This window comes from Salvelinus sp. IW2-2015, linkage group LG17 (assembly GCF_002910315.2).
Source record: "Salvelinus sp. IW2-2015 linkage group LG17, ASM291031v2, whole genome shotgun sequence".
NCBI classification, from domain to species: domain Eukaryota; kingdom Metazoa; phylum Chordata; class Actinopteri; order Salmoniformes; family Salmonidae; genus Salvelinus; species Salvelinus sp. IW2-2015.
This window is the reverse complement of record NC_036857.1, coordinates 17,853,717-17,877,831: the sequence shown is the minus strand read 5'-3', so window position 1 is coordinate 17,877,831 and position 24,115 is coordinate 17,853,717. Positions and strand designations below refer to the sequence as shown.

Sequence of the window (24,115 nt, the reverse complement as noted above, 5' to 3'; positions counted from 1 at the left end):
TAAACTATATCAGAACAATCTGAGATGGTGGGTGTCGAAATCCTCTTATGTGCTTTTTAAGGTGGAACGACCCATCTGTAGCCTACCGACGTTACAAGCGTGATTCAGAAGATGGGTAGAGAAATTTGTAGCTAGAGAAGAATGGATTCACTTTTTCAATGCTAGTTAGGGATACTATAGTTCACATTGTATTTATTAACTACAAAAATTCTGGTGCTGCTCTGCACACACAAGCTTGTTAGCTAGCTAACGTTTAGTCAACTCTGAAGTTCAAAGACATTCAAAGTTCCTTTATAGAAGCCGCTCCTCCGTAGGTATAATTCTGTGGGCCTAATGAAGATAATGCATGTCATCACAACAAGATGCCCAGCGCTTCAAGGTTCTCGTGCTCTCTCCCCACGCACAAAATTTCAGTCGCATCTTGCGCACTGCACTTGTCTTTCCATCACGCATGTAAACAACTCACTGAGCTATACCTTGCCCGCTCCACAGCAATCTTCTCTATCTGCACAGCATGATTGATTAAGTAATTTAATCTTGTGTTAAATACATTTAAAAATATATTTCAGAGGTTTAAAAAGGAACAGAAAGGAACATTATAAACCTGTACTTTTTTGGGGGTTCAAACCAGTTCAGAACTTTATTTTGCTGGTCGAAACAGTGGAACGAAACAATTGGAAAATAATTTTGGTTCCAATGCCTGAAACATATTCTAGTAGCCTTGTACCTGCAGCGCCCAAGTTCTTATTGTCAAACGTACTCACGGACATACAGAAATGCAATAAATACACAGTTTTTTTAAAGAAAATTTATAATAGCCTATAATCTTGCAGGAAAGAACAGAAATGTTTTGTATTTGCTTACAACCCGGAGCTGGTATTTGGACCGGCGAGCCTCCGCTCGCTGGTCCATTTCTCTAGCCTTAGGCTAACTGCCGCCCCCACAAGCACCAGGCACCAACCAACTGAGCCATCAGAACAACAGAAGCGAGGCTACATGTATACATGTCAGATCAAAGTCGAGTATTCAACAATGCGGGGAATAAATAAAGAAAAGCTACAGTATAACTCATGATTTTGGCACAACTCTCCCTAATCCACAGTTCCAATTTATGTCTATAGAAATAACCTTCTTCATCAGCCATATCTCTGTGTCTCAAATGGCACCCTATTTCCCATTCAGTACACTACTTTGGAACACGGCCGGTAGGGCTCTGTTCAAAAGTAATGCACTATATAGGAAATAGGGTGCAATTTGGGAATCAACCTCGGTCTCCTACCCTGCATTACTGTCAAACACCATTTAATCAATGCCACCCGGCACAGAAATAGGACTGTAAACAAGATGTATTCACTGCTATATCTGCAAGCATTGTCGGATCTGACAACTTTGTTTTTCTGCATAAATTATTGATCCCTGACACTTTTGGTTCACTTTGAGCAGAATGCTAAGGCTCTATAAGACTATTTATATATAATATATAGAGCACTGTGTGTGTGTGTATTGCCTGGGATGCCCCCTTCCATCATAGGCCGGTCTTGGGTTATGTTATTGTTGTTACCTGTGTTGGCAGTCAACAGTGTTGCCGAGGTGATGCTCTCTGTCTCTCTGTCTCGCTCTCTCTCTCTGTGTGTCTCTCTTTCTTCTATTTCTGTATCTCTCCATTTCTCGCCCTCTCTTTCCCTAACTATGTTCTCCAATTTTCATCTCACTCTTTGTGACAAATGTATATTTTCTTCTCCCCCCTCAGTCAATCTTCAAATGTTTTTTCCCTCTCCATATCTTTTTCCTTCTGTCTCCCACCTCCTCTCGTTTTCTCACTTACTAAGAGACATATGATGACAACCGCCAGCTGAGAGGTCGACTCCACAACGGCGACACACACTCTCTCACACACACACACACACACACACACACACACACACACACACACACACACACACACACACACACACACACACACACAATCCCACATCGCAAGTCACCACAGCCTGCCACTGTGGGTGTGAAACACACCAGACACGAGCGAGGCACCTCTGTGTGTGAGAACACACACACAGGAGCAGGGGAACAGGCAGAGAAGAAGGCAATTAATGGTGGCGTTAGGCTTGAGCGCGAGCCGTACTGCCAACACTCTCTACCCAGCCTGTTTGCCCTGACACATAATGGGAGAGAAGACAACAACAGAGCAGTCAGCTGCTCACTGAGATGGTGGTGGCTCATGTCACTGTTCGACTGAAATTAACGTATTTGTACTGGCCCTGTTTGTCATCACTGTTATTTAAATATTGTCCCTTTTTATTAGAACTTGTTTGTTTGATGTCTGGTCAAGTTCAGTCTCATTGGAAACTGAAATGACAGGTGGATATGATTTGACACACACATTCCCGAAAATCCCACCCATCGTGTTATAATATGCTGCAGCTATAGAAGCGTATATATGGCAATGCTGTTATGTTAGCCATAGAGAACGCTCCCCACATAGTGCTCTACATAAGACTCTAATCTTGCTTTATTTTGCAGCAGTGATATGCGTTGTCATATTGTTTTAATAAAGTCTAAATAGTTCATGTGAATTCCTGTTGTTTCTCCTAGCTCTCTATGTCTCAGCTGGCAGCTACTTCACGCTACCCGACCATGAGCCACTCCACTGCCGTGTCGCCATGGCAACAGCCGTTTTCCTCTCAGCTCTATCCTTCCCCATTGGCATCGGCCCACCAGCTGTCACATGTCGTAAGATTCCACCCCCGTACCCTCTCCCACGCGCACACCGACACAAACACGCATGGGGATACACACAGTGCTACTCACACGCAGACACACTGCTACATACACACATATGGGCACTTTGCAGGTCTCTGACACACTCACGTATAAGTGTGCGCACACACACTCATGTATAATTTCCATGGATACACAGACAGCCACAGCGATTTGAATTCAAAGGCTCACTCACCTTTCTAACACAAAGCTATGTACAGACACACCTACAGACACACACACACAGGCACACGCGCACACACACAACCTTGAGAGTACACTTTTTGCTGAACTCCGGCATGCTCTTTGTCTTTGGGACTACACAAGGTTTTTCATCTTCTAAATCAAAATAAACACTCTCTGACTCTGCACTCACATCATTGTACAATGTCTGATCCAATTTTCTCAAGGTATCCAGTTTTTTTACAAGCTGGGATTTTCTATTTAACACTACCTGGACACACTACAAATGCATTCCATTCCAAGTTTGACATTGAACCCAATGCTAAATTTAATGCAAAGTCCATGTCCTAGATAATTTGATGTCTTTTCATGTTGAGTATARGGATTACAGAATAAGACCCAGTTCTCACTGGTTTTGTTAAAATGTTTTTGTGGCTTTTAAAGTAACTGACCAGTCAAAATCATACTTGTAAAAGGTCATATTCTGTTAATTCATATCCAAATAATGTTGTTGAGTAGTCCTATACTTGTAATTGTGGCCCAAAGCATAATTTTAATTTTAAAAAACACTTTAAAAAAACCCATCTGAAACTTGTACCTCTAACAGTTAAAAAAATGCTTGCTATTTTCTCATAGAACAGGATGTCATCTCCCTGAGGAGGATGAGCTAACCAATCAGTGGTCTACTTGCATAAATATGTTTAATGACCGGTATACTCCCACAGCATTCTGTTGTTGTGGTACGCCCACGCCATTCCAACACAGAAAAGCTGCTTTTTAACATATAAAAAAATAATAATAATAATTATGGAAAACAATATCACTCATATTGTAAGTAATTATAGGTCATATTTCAAAGAAATCTGGAAACACTGGGCAGTTACTTTAAAGAAGATCATTGTAAAGCTGAGGGTGCAGGAACAGGAACTGGGGTACTAATCGTGTTGAGTAACTTCTCGCAAAATAGGAACTGTAATCATTTTTCCTGTTACAACCATGTTGTTTTTGATTTCCTCACACACTCACAAGGATGCGTACATTTGGCGTCCATTCAATGTGTTTTTTTCTTCTTAAATGAATGYTGTGAAAATAGTACAGTATGAGTTTAATCTCGGGTGTCTGAGTTTAACTGTTGGATATGTGTTTCATTCTCATTACAATCCGTTTTAAACTGACTCAAATGTGCTTCAATATGTCTCTTTAATTTAGATGCCAACAAGAACATCCTTCTTCTCACAGACTTAAAGATATGCATAGCTGCAAGTGTTACCGCTTGTATCGCCAAATCAATGTCATTATCATTCTTGTATCCAGGACAGTAGAGACACAGAACTGGTACACATCATATTTATATTGCAGATAGCATAACAGACATAACACAGATTGCAGATAGCATAACACAAACAGGGTTTGAACCTGGGTCTCCTGTATGCCACAAGACAATGTTAGCCTGCTGAGCTAAAGCTTAGGCATTTGCTCAGGGAGCTAACACAAATATGTAGATGTGCTTCAAGGGAAATGTTTTGTGAATGTTAGCTAATGTAAGCACATATTTCAATTGTTTTGTGTCAGCAGTGAACATTCGCAACCGCTAGCTAACCTAAGTGTCTGTTTCGGGTTTAAACTGCTGCTTCAAATACAAATGGCCATGGAGACTTTCTATTAAATGTAGTAAGAATAGCGAAGTTTGAATATTGTTSRTAAAAAGCCACAGTAGAAATTAGCTATTTGCGACTTCACCGTAACATTATGGGATGTCAATTCAAATCGTTCAACTGAAATTGTTACTAAGAAATATGTTCTCTGCAAACAAAAGCCTTGTTAAACCCACCTCAGGTCTCCGGCAGTAGGCCTTTTTCAAGAGAAACATTCCAACCAACCCAGAACCACATCAAGATCGCAGGTTGACATTTATTGGGATGAGTCTTGTCCTAGATGGGCCAGCTGCAAAGTCGAAATTGGCTATATTGAAAAATGTGCCTTTTGGTCTTAATTTTACGTTACGGTTAGGCATTAGGTTTAGCAGTGTGGTTAGGTTTAGAATCATATTTTAGGGCTTTGATAGCTAGTGACCACTCTGCATAGCTCTCTTCAGAACTAAATTCATGACGAAAAACTCTAACCTGCATGTACAGTGCTTTCGGAAATTATTCAGACTCTTGACTTTTTTGAGAGTTAACCTTAAAATCTTATTCTCAAATGGATTTAAAAAAAAAAGTTTTCCCCCTCATCAATCTACACACAATACCCCATAATGACAATGCAAAAACAGGTTTTTAGAAGTTTTAGCAAATTGATAAAAAACATAAGTAGATAAGTATTCATACCCTTTACTCAGTACTTAGTTGAAGCACCTTTGGCAGTGATTACAGCCTCAAGTCTTCTTGGGTATGACGCTATAAGCTTGGCACACCTGTATTGAGGAGTTTCTCCCATTCTTCTCTGCAGATCCTCTCATGCTCTGTCAGGTCTCCAGAGATGTTCAAGTCCGACTCTGGCTGGGCCATCAAGGACATGTAGAGAGTCATCCAGAAGCCACTCCTGCGTTGTCTTGGCTGTGTGCTTACGGTCGTTATCCTGTTGGACGGTGAACCTTTGCCCCAGTCTGAGGTCCTGAGCGCTCTGGAGCAGGTTTTCATCAAGGATCTCTCTGTATTTTGCTCCGTTCATCTTTACCTCAATCCTGAGTAGTCTCCTAGTCCCTGCCACTGAAAAACATCCCCACATCATGATGCTATCACCACCATGCTTCACCGTAGGGATGGTGCCAGGTTTCCTCCAGATGTGACACTTGGCATTCAGGCCAAAAAGTTCAATCTCGGTTTCGTCAGACCAGAGAATCTTGTTTCTTATGGTCTGATAGTCCTTTAGGTGCCTTTTGGCAAACTCCAAGCAGGCTGTCATGTGCCTTTTACTGATGAGTAGCTTCCGTCTGGCCACTCTACACTAAAGGCCTGATTGTTGGAGTGCTGCAGAGATGGTTGTCCTTCTGAAAGGTTCTCCCATCTCCACAGAGGAACTCTGAAGCTCTGTCAGAGTGACCATCGGGTTCTTGTTCACCTCCCTGACCAAGGCCCTTCTCACCCAATTGCTCAGTGCCTCGACACAATCCTGTCTCGGAGCTCTACGGACAATTCCTTTGACTTCATGGCTTGGTTTTTGCTCTGACATGCATTGTCAATTGTGGGACCTTATATAGACAGGTGTGTGCCTTTCCAAATCATGTCCAATCAATTGAATTTACCACAGGTGGACTCCAATGTTGTTTTGGTTTGCAATGGACCCCGTAGTTCCACTCTCCGTACCTCTGATACCTCCTTTGTCCCACCCCCCACACATGCGGTGACCTCACCCATTGAGACCAGCATGTCCAGAGATACAACCTCTCTTATCATCACCCAGTGCCTGGGCTTGCCTCCGCTGTACCCGTGCCCCACCATACCCCTGTCTGCACATTATGCCCAGAATCTATTCTACCACGCCCATAAATCTGCTCCTTTTATTCTTTGTCCCCAACGCTCTAGGCGACCAGTTTTGATAGCCTTTAGCCGCACCCTCCGTAAATCATTGTAGTTCTATGTATTTGTCACTTTTCCGTTTACTGTGTTATGGCATCTTAATAGGGATGTCATTGGATGGCAAGTTTCAGTCAGAATATGACGGTGCAAAGTAAAATGTCGCCATTGTTTACACAGCTAACTATCTCCTCTTTTCCTTCACCACCTGTGATATTCCCAGAATTGTACCCTAATTCCCTTTAAATGCACTACAGGGCACATAAGGGCTCTGGCTCAACAAGTAGTGCACTATGTAGTTTAATTAGAGTGCATTTGGGAGCGTACCCTGGTTTATGGTTCTATTATTGGAACCGTGGGAGAAATGACTTCACATGTTACTTAACTTTGGATCGTAGGAATAGATGAAGAAGAAGTGTTTGTTTTTTAGCAGAGTGAACAGCCAGAAGGAAGGCAATGCGGGCTGAAGTGAGAATAGTTATGTGAGAAGTAGCCATGAAGAAGTTCCTTATATTGGAGTCTACCCCATACGTTACTCAGTCAAATTGATATGGGTCCAGAGGTTCCTACCCAGTCACTTCTAAGATTTAATATTTCTATGGGAAGTAAAGAAGCGAACAGTAAATAAGAGCTGTGTTTCTTTCACTGTTTTTCTTTTTCTCTTATAGTCTAAGTCGCGTGCCCTCTCAGCATTCATCCTCCGGGATCGCCACAAGCGACACTAGGGTAATTGACTTTCAAAGATCAGTTACCGCTAACTATGGTCAGACATGATCAGTCATGAGAAAACCGTCCCTGAAGCCATGGTCAGCTCACTCTTGTTTTGAAGCATAGGTCTCCATACTGCATAATGGCTCCTGACATTTATTAAGTCTGATTCTAGGATCAGGTCCCACCTGTCCATAGTAAGCATATTCATTGGATCTTTAAAGGGAAAACTGATATATATCATGAGTCTCATAATACTGACCTTCTACTAGTAAATAATAAAGCACTTAGTGTGTTGCGTTACCAACAATAATATACTATAATAATACACACAATAATACATAATAAATGTATATTAATGGCCTCTGTTGGCTACCTAATGCTAAGAAATCAGATAACAAACAGCACTCGTTGCCCCATCTACATGATTAATCTCTTTAAAAACATGAGCCAGGGCATTGGTCACTCTGTTCTAAGGGCTGTTTTAAGCTAAGGAATGTTGTGTACATAAGTGTTAGGATCAGGTCTATCAAAAATATCCTGCAGCATATGATTCGGTACTATGACGAGAGAGCCTCATCTACTTATATATGTGGGGAGGTTTTAATGACTAGTGCTGTGTTAGTGCATTGCCGCATGTTTTTCAGTTGTGTGTTGGCTGCTGGTACATATTGTACTTTGTGATGTGTGTTTCTGTCACATGTGAATGTGAGTAATGTTGCTGTGTGTCGTTTCTGGCATGTGTGAAAATGTATGTACATAATGTGTCTGAGTTTGCACGTTGGTGGTTGTGGTGTGTGTGTTGTGTGTTGTGGTGTGGTGTATGTTGGGTGGTGTGTGTGTGGTGTGTGTGTGTGTTGTGTGTGCATGGTGAGCTGTGGTTGGATGATTCTCTCAGGCTGAAGTGGCTGTCGTAGGGCGGGCCCTCTGATGGATGCAAGCTCTCTCACAGACATAAGGCCCCACACACACACAAATATGCTATCACACAGTAGAGGAAACGATTTAGTCGTCCTCAGTGCGATCTATGGCCATAATAGAGGCCTGGGTCTGCCTCCTGCTCTAGATTAAGTTTGCAGCTAAACCATACGGGGTGAACAGTGAAGGGAACAGAACCAACAAAAACTGGAAAAATAACAAATTTTCATAGGAACAGAATCAAACCGGAACAAAAAGGATCTACTATACGAGTTAATAAGTATCAGTAATGTAATTGTTTCTTCATCCTATGTAATTATTCTCAGATGATTTGGGCTCGTTTTTCCCATTCATAGAAATGAGTCATTAAGCTGTATGGTTTATGTCCCATCCTACGTCCTGATATTACCGATTCTGACCGCTAAGATGTGCTGTTTCCCTCAATTTAATGCTATTTCACCCAAAGTACAATATTGCTTTAAGCAGTCTATGCAATTTATGATCTTAACCCATGCTTTTGGTCGTTTACCTGCCACTATCCCTTTAACATTGGGAGCGCGGCGGAGATTCTTCACTTTTTTCAGAAACAGCACCATGCTAGTAGTCAGAACCTGGTAATATCACGAGTAGAAGGAAAATACCTAACAATTTTTGGTAGGGTTCCATCTTTCGACGGGGACGCTAAAACGGTGTCCTGAGTCTCGTGTCAACTAAAGATCCCGATTACTGTAATCGTAAGAGTATGGGTGGTGAACCCGTGTCCTGCTAAATTCCAGCTGTCCTCATACCACCACGTTCACCTAATTATCCCCAGCTTACAATTGGCTCATTCATTCCCCTCCTGTCCCCTTACTATTCCCAGTTGTGGCTCGTCAATGATAATGTTTCTCAGTCAATTTACCTGTTAAAATAATGTAAATAAAAGACAAATCTAATCTGAAAAGGAAAAATTGAATAAAAATCACTGGGAATAAATTACATATGATGAAGAAACAATACTCAAGCGCAGCTCCATAAACTTGTCAGACAAAAGTAGAACTAGAATACTAATTCTCGTTGTTAGGGTTGGGATTGGCGGGGGTGGGAGGGACCGTTTTTTGTCCAAAATCAAATGTTAGCGCACTATATTATCTGACTGTTATATAACCTTTAAATTAAAATGCCAATTGATTATCAATTATCTTAATTTCAAGATATTCAAATTATATTTCAACACCAAAATATTCATTTCATCTGTTATAACTCTTTATTATAACTGTGCCCAAAATGGTTGTAACATCTTTGTTGTCTGCTACCATGTTTGTGCACCAGGCTGTTTCATGTTTGCTGCCTCTAGTGTTGTCTTAGTCTCTCTTTATAGTGTTTGTGTTGTTTCTATTTTTGTGATGTCTGTTTTGTCAAAGTTTATATGTATTAATTTGTATTTCAATTCCAGCCCCCATCCTGCAGGAGGCCTTTCCTTTTGGTAGGCTTCATTGTAAAATAAGAATTCTGTGTCTTAACGACTTGCCTAGTAAATAAAGGTAAATAAGCAAATAAACTATATCAGAACAATTCTGAGATGGGGGTGCTAAAATCCTTTATGGCTTTTAAGTGAACGACCCATCTTGTAGCCTACCGAACCGTACAAGCGTGATTCAGAAGATGGTAGAAGAAATTTGAGCTAGAGAGAGAATGATTCACTTTTCAAGCTAGTAGGTATACTATAGGTTCACATTGGGATTTATTAACTACAAAAATTCTGGTGCTGCTCTGCACACACAAGCTGTTAGCTAAGCTAACGTTTAGTCAACTCTGCAAGTCAAAGACATTCAAAGTTCCTTTATTATAGAACCGCTCCTCCGAGCTATTAATTCTGTGGCCTTAATGAAGATAATGCATGTCAATCACAACAAGATGACCCCAGCGCTCAAGTTCTCGTGCTCTCTCCCCCACGCACAAAATCAAGTCGCATCTTCGACACTGCACTGTCTTCCATCACGCATTGTAAACAACCACTGAGCTATACCTTGGCCCGCTTTCCACAGCAATCTTCTCTTATCGCACAGCATGATTGATTAAGTAAATTTTAATCTTGTGCTTAAAACATTTATAAAATATGATTTCAAGGTTAAAAAAGAACAGAAAGGAAACATTAAAACCATGTACTTTTTTGGGTTCACACACCATTCAGAAGATTTATTTTGCTGGTCGGAAACAGTAGAACGCAAACACATGGAAATAAAATTTTGGTCCAATGCCTGAACATTATTCTAAGTAGCCTTGTACCTGCAGCGCCCAAGTTCTTATTGTCAAACGTACTCACGGACATACAGAAATCGCAATAAATACACAGTTTTTTTAAAGAAAATTTATAATAGCCTATAATCTTTGCAGGAAAGAACAGAAATGTTTTGTGTATTTGCTTACAACCCGGAGCTGGTATTTGGACCGGCGAGCCTCCGTCGCTGGTCCATTTCTCTAGCCTTAGGCTAACTGCCGCCCCACAAGCACCAGGCACCAACCAACTGAGCCATCAGAAAACAGAAGCGAGGCTACATGTATACATGTCAGATCAAGCGAGTATTCAACAATGCGGGAATAAATAAGAAAAGCTACAGTATAACTCATGATTTTGGCACAACTCTCCCTAATCCACAGTTCCAATTTATGTCTATAGAAATAACCTTCTTCATCAGCCATATCTCTGTGTCTCAAATGGCACCCTATTTCCCATTCAGTACACTACTTTGGAACACGGCCGGTAGGGCCTCTGTTCAAAAGTAATGCACTATATAGGAATAGGGTGCAATTTGGGAATCAACCTCGGTCTCCTACCTGCATTACTGTCAAACACCATTTAATCAATGCCACCCGGCACAGAAATAGGACTGTAAAACAATGTATTCACTGCTTATCTGCAAGCATTGCGGATCTGACAACTTTGTTTTTCTGCATAAATTATTGATCCCTGACACTTTTGGTTCACTTGTGAGCTAGTACAGCTATAAGGCTATATAATATAAAAGAGCACTGTGTGATAGTATGTATTGACCTGGAACTGCTTACTTGCCCCATCCTAGGCCGTGCTCTGGGTATGTTATTAGTTTGTTACCTGTGTTGGCAGTCAACAGTGTTGCCGAGGTGATGCTCTCTGTCTCTCTGTCTCGCTCTCTCTCTCTGTGTGTCTCTCTTTCTTCTATTCTTGTATCTCTCCATTTCTCGCCCTCTCTTTCCCTAACTATGTTCTCCAATTTTCATCTCACTCTTTGTGACAAATGTATATTTCTTCTCCCCCTCAGTCAATCTTCAAATGTTTTTCCCTCTCCATACTTTTTCCTTCTGTCTCCCACCTCCTCTCGTTTTCTCACTTACTAAGAGACATATGATGACAACCGCCAGCTGAGAGGTCGACTCCACAACGGCGACACACACTCTCTCACACACACACACCACACACACACACACACACACACACACACACACACACACCACACCACACACACACACCACACACACACCACACACACACATCCAACATCGCAAGTCACCACAGCCTGCCACTGTGGGTGTGAAACACACCAGACACGAGCGAGGCACCTCTGTGTGTGAGAACACACACACAGGAGCAGGGGAACAGCAGAGAAGAAGGCAATTAATGGTGGCGTTAGGCTTGAGCGCGAGCCGTACTGCCAACACTCTCTACCCAGCCTGTTTGCCCTGACACATAATGGGAGAGAAGACAACAACAGAGCAGTCAGCTGCTCACTGAGATGGTGGTGGCTCATGTCACTGTCGACTGAAATTAACGTATTTGTACTGGCCCTGTTTGTCATCACTGTTATTTAAATATTGTCCCTTTTTATTAGAACTTGTTTGTTTGATGTCTGGTCAAGTTCAGTCTCATTGGAAACTGAAATGACAGGTGGATATGATTTGACACACACATTCCCGAAAATCCCACCCATCGTGTTATAATATGCTGCAGCTATAGAAGCGTATATATGGCAATGCTGTTATGTTAGCCATAGAGAACGCTCCCCACATAGTGCTCTACATAAGACTCTACTCTTGCTTTATTTTGCAGCAGTGATATGCCGTTGTCATATTGTTTTAATAAAGTCTAAATAGTTCATGTGAATCTCTGTTGTTTCTCCTAGCTCTCTATGTCTCAGCTGGCAGCTACTTCACGCTACCCGACCATGAGCCACTCCACTGCCGTGTCGCCATGGCAACAGCCGTTTTCCTCTCAGCTCTATCCTTCCCCATTGGCATCGGCCCACCAGCTGTCACATGTCGTAAGATTCCACCCCCGTACCCTCTCCACGCGCACACCGACACAAACACGCATGGGGATACACACAGTGCTACTCACACGCAGCAACACTGCTACATACACACATATGGGCACTTTGCAGGTCTCTGACACACTCACGTATAAGTGTGCGCACACACACTCATGTATAATTTCCATGGATACACAGACAGCCACAGCGATTTGAATTCAAAAGGCTCACTCACCTTTCTAACACAAGCTATGTACAGACACACCTACAGACACACACACAAGGCACACGCGCACACACACAACCTTGAGAGTACACTTTTTGCTGAACTCCGGCATGCTCTTTGTCTTTGGGACTACACAAGGTTTTCATCTTCTAAATCAAAATAAACACTCTCTGACTCTGCACTCACATCATTGCACTCCACAATGTCTGATCCAATTTTCTCAAGGTATCCAGTTTTTTTACAAGCTGGGATTTTCTATTTAACACTACCTGGACACACTACAAATGCATTCCATTCCAAGTTTGACATTGAACCCAATGCTAAATTTAATGCAAAGTCCATGTCCTAAGTAAATTTGATGTCTTTTCATGTTGAGTATACGGATTACAGAATAAGACCAGTTCTCACTGGTTTTGTTAAAATGTTTTTGTGGCTTTTAAAGTAACTGACCAGTCAAAATCATACTTGTAAAAGGTCATATTCTGTTAATTCATATCCAAATAATGTTGTTGAGTAGTCCTATACTTGTAATTGTGGCCCAAAGCATAATTTTAATTTTAAAAAAACACTTTAAAAAAACCCATCTGAAACTTGTACCTCTAACAGTTAAAAAAATGCTTGCTATTTTCTCATAGAACAGGATGTCATCTCCCTGAGGAGGATGAGCTAACCAATCAGTGGTCTACTTGCATAAATTGTTTAATGACCGGTATACTCCCACAGCATTCTGTTGTTGTGGTACGCCCACGCCATTCCAACACAGAAAAGCTGCTTTTTAACATATAAAAAAATAATAATAATAATTATGGAAAACAATATCACTCATATTGTAAGTAATTATAGGTCATATTTCAAAGAATCTGGAAACACTGGGCAGTTACTTTAAAGAAGATCATTGTAAAGCTGAGGGTGCAGGAACAGAAACTGGGGTACTAATCGTGTTGAGTAACTTCTCGCAAAATAGGAACTGTAATCATTTTTCCTGTTACAACCTGTTGTTTTTGATTTCCTCACACACTCACAAGGATGCGTACATTTGGCGTCCATTCAATGTGTAGAAACATCTCAAGGATGGTCATTGGAAACAGGATGCACCTGAGCTCAATTTCGGGCTCATACAGCAAAGGGTCTGAATACTTATGTAAAGTATTTTTAATACATTTGCAAACACAAAAATAATCCTGTTTTTGCTTTGTCATTATGGGGTATTGTGTSTAGATTGATGAGTAAACATTTTTATTTAATCCATTTTTTAATAAGGCTGTAACGTAACAAAATGTTGACAAAGTCAAGGGGTCTGAATACTTTCCAAATGCACTGTATATCAAACAGACAGAGGACATAATAATCTAACATCAATGTAGTAGGTATTCAAGTAAAGTGTTAGCCATTTAAATTTACTTGAATCACCCTCGACTGCAGTGCCTAGTGTTTTTCTGTAGGCCTAACTAACTACTATAGGTCATTGTATAGGTTTCAATCATGGCGGTGTTGCGGGTGTCACAGTGTGACTTTGATGGAGGTCATTAAGGAGGAGGGTGATGGAAGGTCTTGTAATGTTCTGGCAGGTGTTTTCTTCCACCAATCACCACTAGGACAGGAGAGTGAGGACTGGACTGGAAAATGACGCCATTACCTCTACACAGCTAATTAGCAGCGAGGTTGTGTTCATTAGCCACTAAACAAAATAAAATTGACAAAAAACGGGGAGGGACTATCTGATCCTTTTTTCCATTGCAAACCGTTTTGCTAGGGTGTGCGCTAATGATTACATCCCTGATACATCGTTCTCAGTGATGCATGTGTCAATGATTCAGGGGAGTCGTTCTCGGGGAAACATTTTACATTAAGTTCCCCATAAAAATTGTCATTACTTGAACTACGTGCAACGAACCCAGGTAGACGCGTTCCATTAACGTAATAAGGGAAACTGACCAATCTGTTTGTTTAGTAGAATAATAGTTTAGTACAATTTTTTAAATAAAATTTGTTTAATTACATTTCCTGTAATTAGGTAATTTTAGGGTGACTTTATGTAAAGTTTGATGTCAACCGCTATACATTGATCAGGCTCTCTCTCTTTCTCTCCTTTTTTTRCGCTAATTTCTTCTTTCTCTCGCTTTCTCTCTCGCTTTTTCTCTCTCTCTTTGTGATAGGAGCTCCCAGCTGCCAGCAACATCACCCACCTTGAGGTGGACCTAAACGTGTCCCCTAGGGACCTCCTCCCTGCATACCAATCTGCCGCGCTGGCCAACGAGGGCCACCTGGAGCTCCAAGAGCTGCCATTCACCCCCATCCATGCCCCCATCATCACCATGGGAACACATGCTGTGCCCAGGTGAGCACCAGAGGCCAGGGTCCTTGTCACAGCCAGCGGTTTCACACATCGGTCCCTCGTCTGCTTTGGGTGCCTCACAGAACGCCTGCATGTTAATGGAAGGATAGGGTCCTCAAGGTCCTTTATATCGACGTTACAAGGAGGTGTCCTGGGAAAAATTGCATAAACGGCAGGACAAAATGAATTAGTTAACCGTGACCCTTCAAAGCTAACTACAGCTGGATTAGTAGTACTGTATCTCAAGTGGTGTTGTCATTTAAAGGGCTTTATCGCCGGCGCTAATGCAGTTCTACACTAGTCTCGACCCTGGTATTTTACAACCATGATAAGTCACTCGCATCTAATCAGTCAGGCTTGAGTAGCATTCACGGTCCACACTTGCGGCTGTCACTGAAGTGTGATAAAAGGCTATTGAATGGTAACCGGCCTCGCACCGTGGCTTTGAACATGCCTCAAACACTCTCCTTGTTTTAGCTGCCGTGTTATCTCCGTCCAAAGGTTTGGGCATCGGTCCATTACACCACAATTCTCTACTGTCTTGCTATCTACCGAGAGATCTATGGGTCAGCTAATTTGTCTAATGTGCAGTGGGTAGTATACAGTAGGTGGAACATTCAGTTAGGAGACAATTTAGAGGAGTAGGATCCTGTTCTAAAATAGCATCTCAAGGGGCTATTTACGATACAAGGCGGTGTGCAGTAGTCATTTTTAAAGGGGGGGCCCATTCTMTAAATAACCTGTGAGTACTAACATCATATCTGTTTACTAAATAGATAATATAGAGCTAATATAATGTAGGCGGTAGGCTATCATAATAGCAGTCATAATATAGTACAGTCATGGTGTAACAGAGGAATACCACATGAGAAATGACGCCGTGCAAATAACAGACACGGCGGCCGGCGCTCAAACAAACATTTTACATTTACATTTSAGTTATTTTGCAGACACTCCTATCCAGAGCGACTTACAGTAGTGAGTGCATACATTTTCACATTGTTCGTATTTGTCCCCCGTGGGAATCGAACCCAGAACCCTGGCGTTGCAAGTGCCATGCTCTACCAACTTAGCAAACAGTTGCATTAGCACAGAATCAGATGAAAACAATTGGCTGGCATGGAAACTAGTCTTACAGGCTGTGTCCCAAATGACACCCATTATCTTTGACCAGGGACCATACAGTGCATTCGGAAAGTATTCRGACCCCTTGACTTTTTCCACATTTTGTTACGTTACAGCCTTATTTTCTAAAATGTAAAAAAAAWAAAAGATTTAATACATCAATCTACACACAATAGCCCATAATGACACAGCAAAAACAGGTTTTTATKATTTTTTTCATTTACATAAGTATTCAGACCCTTTACTCAGTACTTTGTTGAAGCCCCTTTGGCAGCGATTACAGCCTCGAGTCTTCTTGGGTATGACGCTACAAGCTTGGCACAACTGTATTTGGGGATTTTCTCCCATTCTTATCTGCAGAACCTCTCAAGCTCTGTCAGGTTGGATGGGGAGTGTRGCTGCACAGCTATTTTCAGGTCTCTACAGAGATGTTCGATCAGGTTCAAGTCCGGGCTCTGGCTGCGCCACTCAAGGACATTCAGAGACTTGTCCCTAAGCCACTCCTGCGTTGTCTTGGCTGTGTGCTTAGGGTTATTGTCCTGTTTGAAGGTGAAGCGTCGCACCAGTCTGAGGTCCTGAGTGCTGTGGAGCAGGTTTTCATCAATGTACTTTGCTCTGTTCATCTTTCCCTCGATCCTGACTAGTCTCCCAGTCCCTGACGCTGAATAACATCCCCACAGCATGATGCTGCCACCACCATGCTTCACCGTAGGGATGATGCCATGTTTACTCCAGATGTGACGCTTGGCATTCAGTCCAAAGAGTTCAATCTTGGTTTCATCAGACCAGAGAATCTTGTTTCTCATGGTTTGAGAGTCCTTAGGTGCCTTTTGGCAAACTCCAAGCACGCTGTCATGTGCCTTTTACTGATGAGGGGCTTCCTGGCCACTCTACCATAAAGGCCTGATTGGTGGAGTGCTGCAGAGATGGTTGTCTTTCTGGAAGGTTCTCCCATCTCCACAGAGGAACTGGAGCTTTGTCAGAGTGACCATCGGGTTATTGGACACCTCCCTGACCAAGGCCCTTCTCTCCCGATTGCTCAGTGTGGCCGGGCGGCCAGCTCTACGAAGAGTCTTGGTGGTTCCAAAGTTCTTTCATTTAACAATAATGGAGGCCACTGTGTTCTTGGGGATCTTCAATGTTGCAGACATTGTTGGCTACCCTTRCCCAGATCTGTGCCTCGACACAATCCTATCTCGGAGCTCTACGGACAATTCCTTCGACCTCATGGCTTGATTTTTGCTCTGACATGCACTGTCAACTGTGGGACCTTATATAGACAGGTGTGTGCCTTTCCAAATCATGTCCAATCAATTGAATTTACCACAGGTGGACTCCAATCAAGTTGTAGAAGCATCTCACTGGAAACAGAATGCACCTGATTCTCATAGCAAAGGGTCTGAATACTTATGTAAATAAGGTATTTCTCTTTTCTCTTTTTAATACTTTTGCAAAATGTTCTATAGACCTGTTTTCGTTTTGTTATTATGGGGTATTGTGTGTAGATTGACGAGAATTGTTTATATTTTTTATCCATTTTATAATAAGGCTTTAACCTAACAAAATGGGGAAAAAGTCAAGGGGTCTGAGTACTTTCCGAATGCACTGTTAGGATGCAGTATACAGTATACTGTAGGTAATAGAGTGCCCTTTAGGATACAGACGCAGTGTCTGGAACACAGACAGGCGTAGTGCTGTTCGCTGGGATGTAACGTATGGGACTGTGTCTTTTTTAAATGTTATATATCTTCTGAGCGAAATGACCCACTTATTTGAGGAGGATCACAATGAACTTCAAATAACTTTCTTAATTTCATTTCAATAATCACAACTGTGTGTCAGATTGAACCCCTTTGAAATTAAGACAGTGGCTCAAATATTAATACAATCGGGGGTGAATTAAGATGGGAAGACGGAAGTGTGAAATGAGTGTATATACCCATGGCAAACTCGCTCATTTGATAAGGTCTTTGGCATTCCCCTCTGAATAAGCCCAAAACATAATTAGTTATGAGTCTGTTTTTTCGTATTACTTTTGAAGTAAATTGTATTTACTGATATGATTTGTCACATTCGTCTTACTGACATTCTCGTGGTAAACAACAGATTGTTAATTTTCCTTTCCCTGAATGTGCACTTTAACCAACCATCTGTGTCTGCTGCTCTGCTACTTATCATGCACGGAGTAGTCCATGTCAATATCAAAAATATAAGTTATGGATGTTACCATGGTTTCAGAAAAACAGGTGGGCCACTGTGATTAGAGATATCTACAGATTATGGTTGAAATCCTGAGAGAGCGTTTTGACACTGGTCCTCCTCTCCCCCCAGACGGGATTCTCTCTTCGTATGTTATCGATGAACAGGGCGGGGATGCCAACATCCTCAAACCATCTTAATCATTCTCCCTCCATGTTTCGAATGCCAACCTGAGTATTAGGGTTGGGGTCAATTGCTCTCTTCGTGAATTGAAAACAAACCCTCTTTGAATACATTATAATGACTATAGAGTATAGTATTAGGACTATGTCACTGGAATTGAACCCAACCCATGTCACTGCGTTTTTCCATTAAGTTTGGTTGCTAATACAAATAGCTTTGTACTCTCTAGGGCTGTGTCTGAAATTAGACCATTTTCCCTAGTATATATAGTACACTACTTTTGGCCAGAGCCTCATGGGCTTCCTAATGGGCTCTGGCCAAAAGTAGTGTGCTATATAGGGAATAGGATCGATGCCGTTTCAGACGAAGCCTAGATTCTTCTTTTGGATTGTTTCCTCTTTTTTTGCAGCTCTTCCTCTGTGAGTTCCAGGAGCTCCCTGGCCCACCTCTACTCAGCCGGCTTCCCCTACATCACAGACCCCAGTGGGCTGGTGGCTGAAGTGCTGGACCCGACAGAACCAGTCAACTTTGACCCCCAGAGAGAGGAGGCGGATCCCCTGCAGGGCAATGTGCTCCTGCTGCAGTTTCTGGCATTTTCCAGGTGAACCCACAGCCGTCTGGTCATGTTTGTGGCTCTACGGCACCATGCATAAACATCACCCGCATAGTGTAGGCTGAGATTGATTCTAACCAGCATGTTATGTACTCTGTTGAACTGTACATTGTCTTCCAATGTTCATATAGGATGGATTTGCCCTGTGCCTCCTGAATGCAATCTATGTATAAGGGTGTATCATAACTTCAGTCAAATGTTCACTTTGTCATGCATTGATCTCACTGGGCGAATAAGTGAACATTTGACTTAAGTGAAAGCTAGGATTCTCCCCATAGTGAAGAAACCACATATGAGGATTTGAGCTTGACTATTTTTGTCTGCAAATAAGAATAATGGGCTTGAAAGAAATGACATTTTATATGAGCCTCCACACCACTTAGTATGAAAATATAAGAAGAGACATTTCCTGTGTGCACTTGGTCGCCAGCCAAGGACATAAGGTGCTTTGTGATGTTGACGTCCAGCCAAGATTACTTCAGTGCACTTACACACACTTACTCTTGGCGATTTAAGGCTCACACACACGCACAAAAATACACACACACATACACAAAGCCTTGTCAAATACATCCCAGGTCCTGCAGCTGTCCCCTCTGCCAAAGCCTGACTTTTATTTTGTCATCAGCTCTGTCATCCTCAAGATAAAAGCATCAGGCATTTGTCATATGCATCACCGACGGCCCTGCGAGCAAAGGTACAGCCACTTCTTTTGTGGCTGCAGCTTTGAGGCTTCAGCGCAGTTTGAAACATAATGGGAGCTTTTATGTTTTGACGATTACCGCTCTGACTGAATTGCAGGCTGGCAATTTACAGTAGTCTACCTCACATAAAAGGAATCAACAGATACTGCTCAAAYGTGCCATAAGTGGGGGGAAATTAAGGATGTGACATTTGTAACAAAAAAAAGGGTATTTTATAAAGCTCGACGTTATCCTTTTTCCTGCCATCTCAGCTGCTCACTACTGTCAGGCTTGTAGGCCTTTCAGCATTTTCACTAAAACAATTTCAACCACCTCACAAATACATACTTCATGCCAACTTGAACGATCTCCAAGAGTCCTCGGTATTCGCGGCTCGCTCTGAAACAATGGGCACGARACACTTTGTTTCCCTAACAAAATTACCTAATAAACATGATGAACGGGTACAGCGGGCAAGGGGGAATGACTGTGAACCAACYAGTCTCTGGAATGACTGTGATATAATTTCTGCGTCTCTCTCTACAATGCTATAATTATCAATCTTGTCTGTTTACTGGAAGAATATTAATGTCTGCTTGTGTCAGAAATGGCACCCTATTCCCTATATTGTGCACTGTGCCCTATATAGGGAATAGGGTGCCATTTGGGACACAACCCCAATCTCTGTAGCCACATAGAGACATTAGCTTGCGCCGGCCTCTTTATCACGGGAATCTCTGCCTGTGTGTCTCCTTGGTCAGACTTTGCTCTTATTAAATTCCACTTCAACGTGGTGGTTTTGATACCGTTCATGCTCAGTGGGCCTCACAGTGACTGCCTCTCCCTAAACGCTTCTCCTCCTATTTATATAATGCCCAATGATTGATTGCTAATCTTCTCGCAAGGAAATAGAGAAGTAATCGTTTCCGTCCCTAATCTCACTCGCAGCTCATTTATTCCAAGCACCGAGACTGAGGGGACGGCGGGCGAGAGTTTGGGCCCACCCACGGTTTGGAGAGTATGTGTGTGGAGATTGTGTGTGTTTAGTGCTAATACGCTCAGAGGGTGGTCGTTTTAAATCGTGTGAAATAGAAGAAAGTTGAGGACTGATTTAGATTCAATCACTCTACCACCTATAGTTGATTTCCAGACTAGGACAAAAGCTACATTCCTCTTGCTCTGAAAGCAAGTAAACTTGCTCCCATCATTACAATGGAAAAAAAAAATACTTCTCACTGCCAATCAGAACAAGCATGCTTTCTCATTGCACAGACATTTTTTACCCCCAGATACAGGGTTACAACAGGTTTTTATAGAGTAGGGCCATTGATTTTATCACAGAAGATGAATCCATCCATCTAAAAGGTGTGATGCTGTAGGCCTATAGCTGCTGAGAGGGCACCTTTTCTATCAGTCTCTGATTTATGGGGGTTTCATTAAGTGATTTAGCCCTCCTAATCTCAGAACACTATTGGTTTTGTCGTTTTAAGGAACTGTAAAAAGGACACATCTGTAGGGACGGGGATGTGGGGGAAAAGTGTTGATTTTTGTTTCCAGGAAACCGACGAAGCTGAATGATTGACTGATCTGACTCTCTGATCCAATTTGATTTAATGACATTTTTAAATAGGTGTTATTAAATCCTAAATGTGCTTCTCCCACTGCACATGGATTGGTTCGATAAAATAATGATCATACTTGGCAGGAGCTCAGCGACGATATTCCAAGTAGAGCGTAATATTAAAGTGAATATAACATATGCCCGTGTACTGTGTTGAGTAGCAGACTTTATTATCCCCCAAGGGGCAATTTGCTATACGGAAAATAGACAAATTCTGTACATGGACAACATATAGAACAWATACAACATATAGCCAAGCAAAAGTGTAATCAATTCATAAAAAATCAAGATGGCCTACTTTAACTGATATAGCCTTTAGCGTAATAGTAATTGTGTAGTTTATTGAGAATGGTGAATGTGGTATACATTGTAGACTAAGTCAGGGTTAAAAAATGTGAATCGCACCTACTGTATGTTGGAGTACATGAAGTCAACGTCATATAACATTAGGGTTTAGTGTGAATAAACGCTATGTTGTAGTGTATGAAGTAATGTTCAGTGTGAATAGTGTGTACTACAGTACATGCAGGTTACATCATGTAATGTAAGGGTTTAGCATAAATAAACGGTGTAACCTTTGTTTCCTCTCTTCCTGTTTGCCCACAGGATACCACAGCAAGGGGGGAGCAGCAACTGGCCAGACTCTGTTCATTTCACCTTCCAGCTCTACCGCTTCCCACCAGTGACCACACAGTGCCTGAAACTACTGGGCATCGACAAGCTGCCGAAGAAATCCAGCGAGACGCCTCCCTGTGTCCTGGCCGTCATTAACAAGGATGGGACAGTCAACTCTGGTAAGGGGGGACCAGAGGAAACATTTTGAACTGTACCAACCAGACGTGAATTCAAATAAATCAAATTTATTTATATAGCCCTTCTTACATCAGCTGATATCTCAAAGTGCTGTACAGAAACCCAGCCTAAAACCCCAAACAGCAAGCAATGCAGGTGTAGAAGCACGGTGGCTAGGAAAAACTCCCTAAAAACGCCAAACCGAGGAAGAAACCTAGAGAGGAACCAGGCTATGAGGGGTGGCCAGTCCTCTTCTGGCTGTGCCGGGTGGAGATTATAACAGAACATGGCCAAGATGTTCAAATGTTCATAATGACAGCATGGTCAAATAATAATAATCACAGTAGTTGTTGAGGGTGCAGCAAGTCAGCACCTCAGGAGTAAATGTCAGTTGGCTTTTCATAGCCGATCATTCAGAGTATCTCTACTGCTCCTGCTGTCTCTAAGAGTTGAAAACGCAGGTCTGTGACAGGTAGCACATCCGGTGAACAGGTTAGGGTTCCATAGCCGCAGGCAGAACAGTTGAACATGGAGCAGCAGCACGGCAGGTGGACTCGGACAGCAAGGAGTCATCATGCCAGGTAGTCCTGAGGCATGGTCCTAGGGCTCAGGTCCTCCGAGAGAGAGAGAGAATTAGAGAGAGCATACTTAAATTCACACAGGACACCGGATAAGACAGGAGAACTACTCCAGATATAAACTGACCCTAGCCCCCGACACATAAACTACTGCAGCATAAATACTGGAGGCTGAGACAGGAGGGGTCAGGAGACACTGTGGCCCATCCGATGATACCCCGGACAGGCCCAAACAGGAAGGATATAACCCACCCACTTTGCCAAAGCACAGCCCCCCACACACTAGAGGGATATCTTCAACCACCAACTTACCATCCTGAGACAGGCCGAGTATAGCCCACAAAATATTATTTGAAATCATTTCAAATACTTTAGCTGGGCTTGATTGAGCTTGCCTGGCTCAATGGAACAGTAGAATAGTTGCGCTAACTTGCAAATCCGCTGATCTGGCACTCAAGCAGGCTAAAGAAAACACAAGTATTTCAAATAGTATTTGAACCCATGTCTGTTGAATATTTGCAAACACTCTTACTCAATCATAGAGCTCATGCATAGGGCCTAAGGAAACGGCCTAGTATTAGTACCGCTACTGAGTAAGAGGAACTTCCGGCGCCGAAACGAGATGGCGCCTCGCTTGGCGTTCCTTGAAAATATGCAGTATTTTGTTTTTTTATGTGTTATTTCTTACATCGGTACCCCAGGTAATCTTAGGTTTCATTACATACAGTCGGGAGGAACTACTGAATATACGATTACGTCAACTCATCATCGTTCCTACAGGAATATGACTTTCCCGAAACGGATCCAGTGTTTTGCCTTCCACCCAATACAATGGATCTGATCCCAGCCGGCGACCCTGTGCGACGCCGTAAAAGGGGCAAACGAGGCGGTCTCTGGTCAGGCTTCGGAGACGGGCACATCGCGCTCCACTCCCTAGCATACTACTCGCCAATGTCCAGTCTCTTGACATAAGGTTGATGAAATCCGAGCACGGGTAGCATTCCAGAGAGACATCAGGGATTGCAACGTGCTCTGCTTCACGGAAACATGGCTAACTCAAGAGACGCTAACGGAGTCGGTGCAGCCAGCTGGTTTCTTCATGCATCGCGCCGACAGAAACAAACATCTTTCTGGTAAGAAGAGGGGCGGGGGGGTATGCCTTATGATTAACGAGACGTGGTGTGATCATCATAACAACACACAGGAACTCAAGTCATTCTGTTCACCTGATCTAGAACTCCTCACAATCAAATGTCGACCGCATTATCTACCAAGGGAATTCTCTTCGATCATAATCACAGCCGTATATATTCCCCCAAGCAGACACATCGATGGCCCTGAACGAACTTTATCTGACTCTTTGTAAACTGGAAACCACACACCCTGAGGCTGCATTCATCGTAGCTGGGGA

The 24,115-nt window shown here is 42.4% G+C and overlaps 1 protein-coding gene across 1 annotated transcript in view; it reads left to right on the top strand.

Moving 5' to 3' along the window:
- The window catches only part of nphp4 (nephronophthisis 4), a 217,666-nt gene that overhangs the window by 129,472 nt on the left and 64,079 nt on the right, over nt 1–24,115 (top strand). Inside the window, exons 12-15 of the mRNA XM_070447926.1 lie at nt 2,596–2,733; nt 14,732–14,913; nt 18,827–19,018; nt 21,941–22,128. Of these exons, the coding sequence (XP_070304027.1) occupies nt 2,596–2,733; nt 14,732–14,913; nt 18,827–19,018; nt 21,941–22,128 (700 nt within the window). The remainder of the gene's footprint in view (nt 1–2,595; nt 2,734–14,731; nt 14,914–18,826; nt 19,019–21,940; nt 22,129–24,115) is intronic.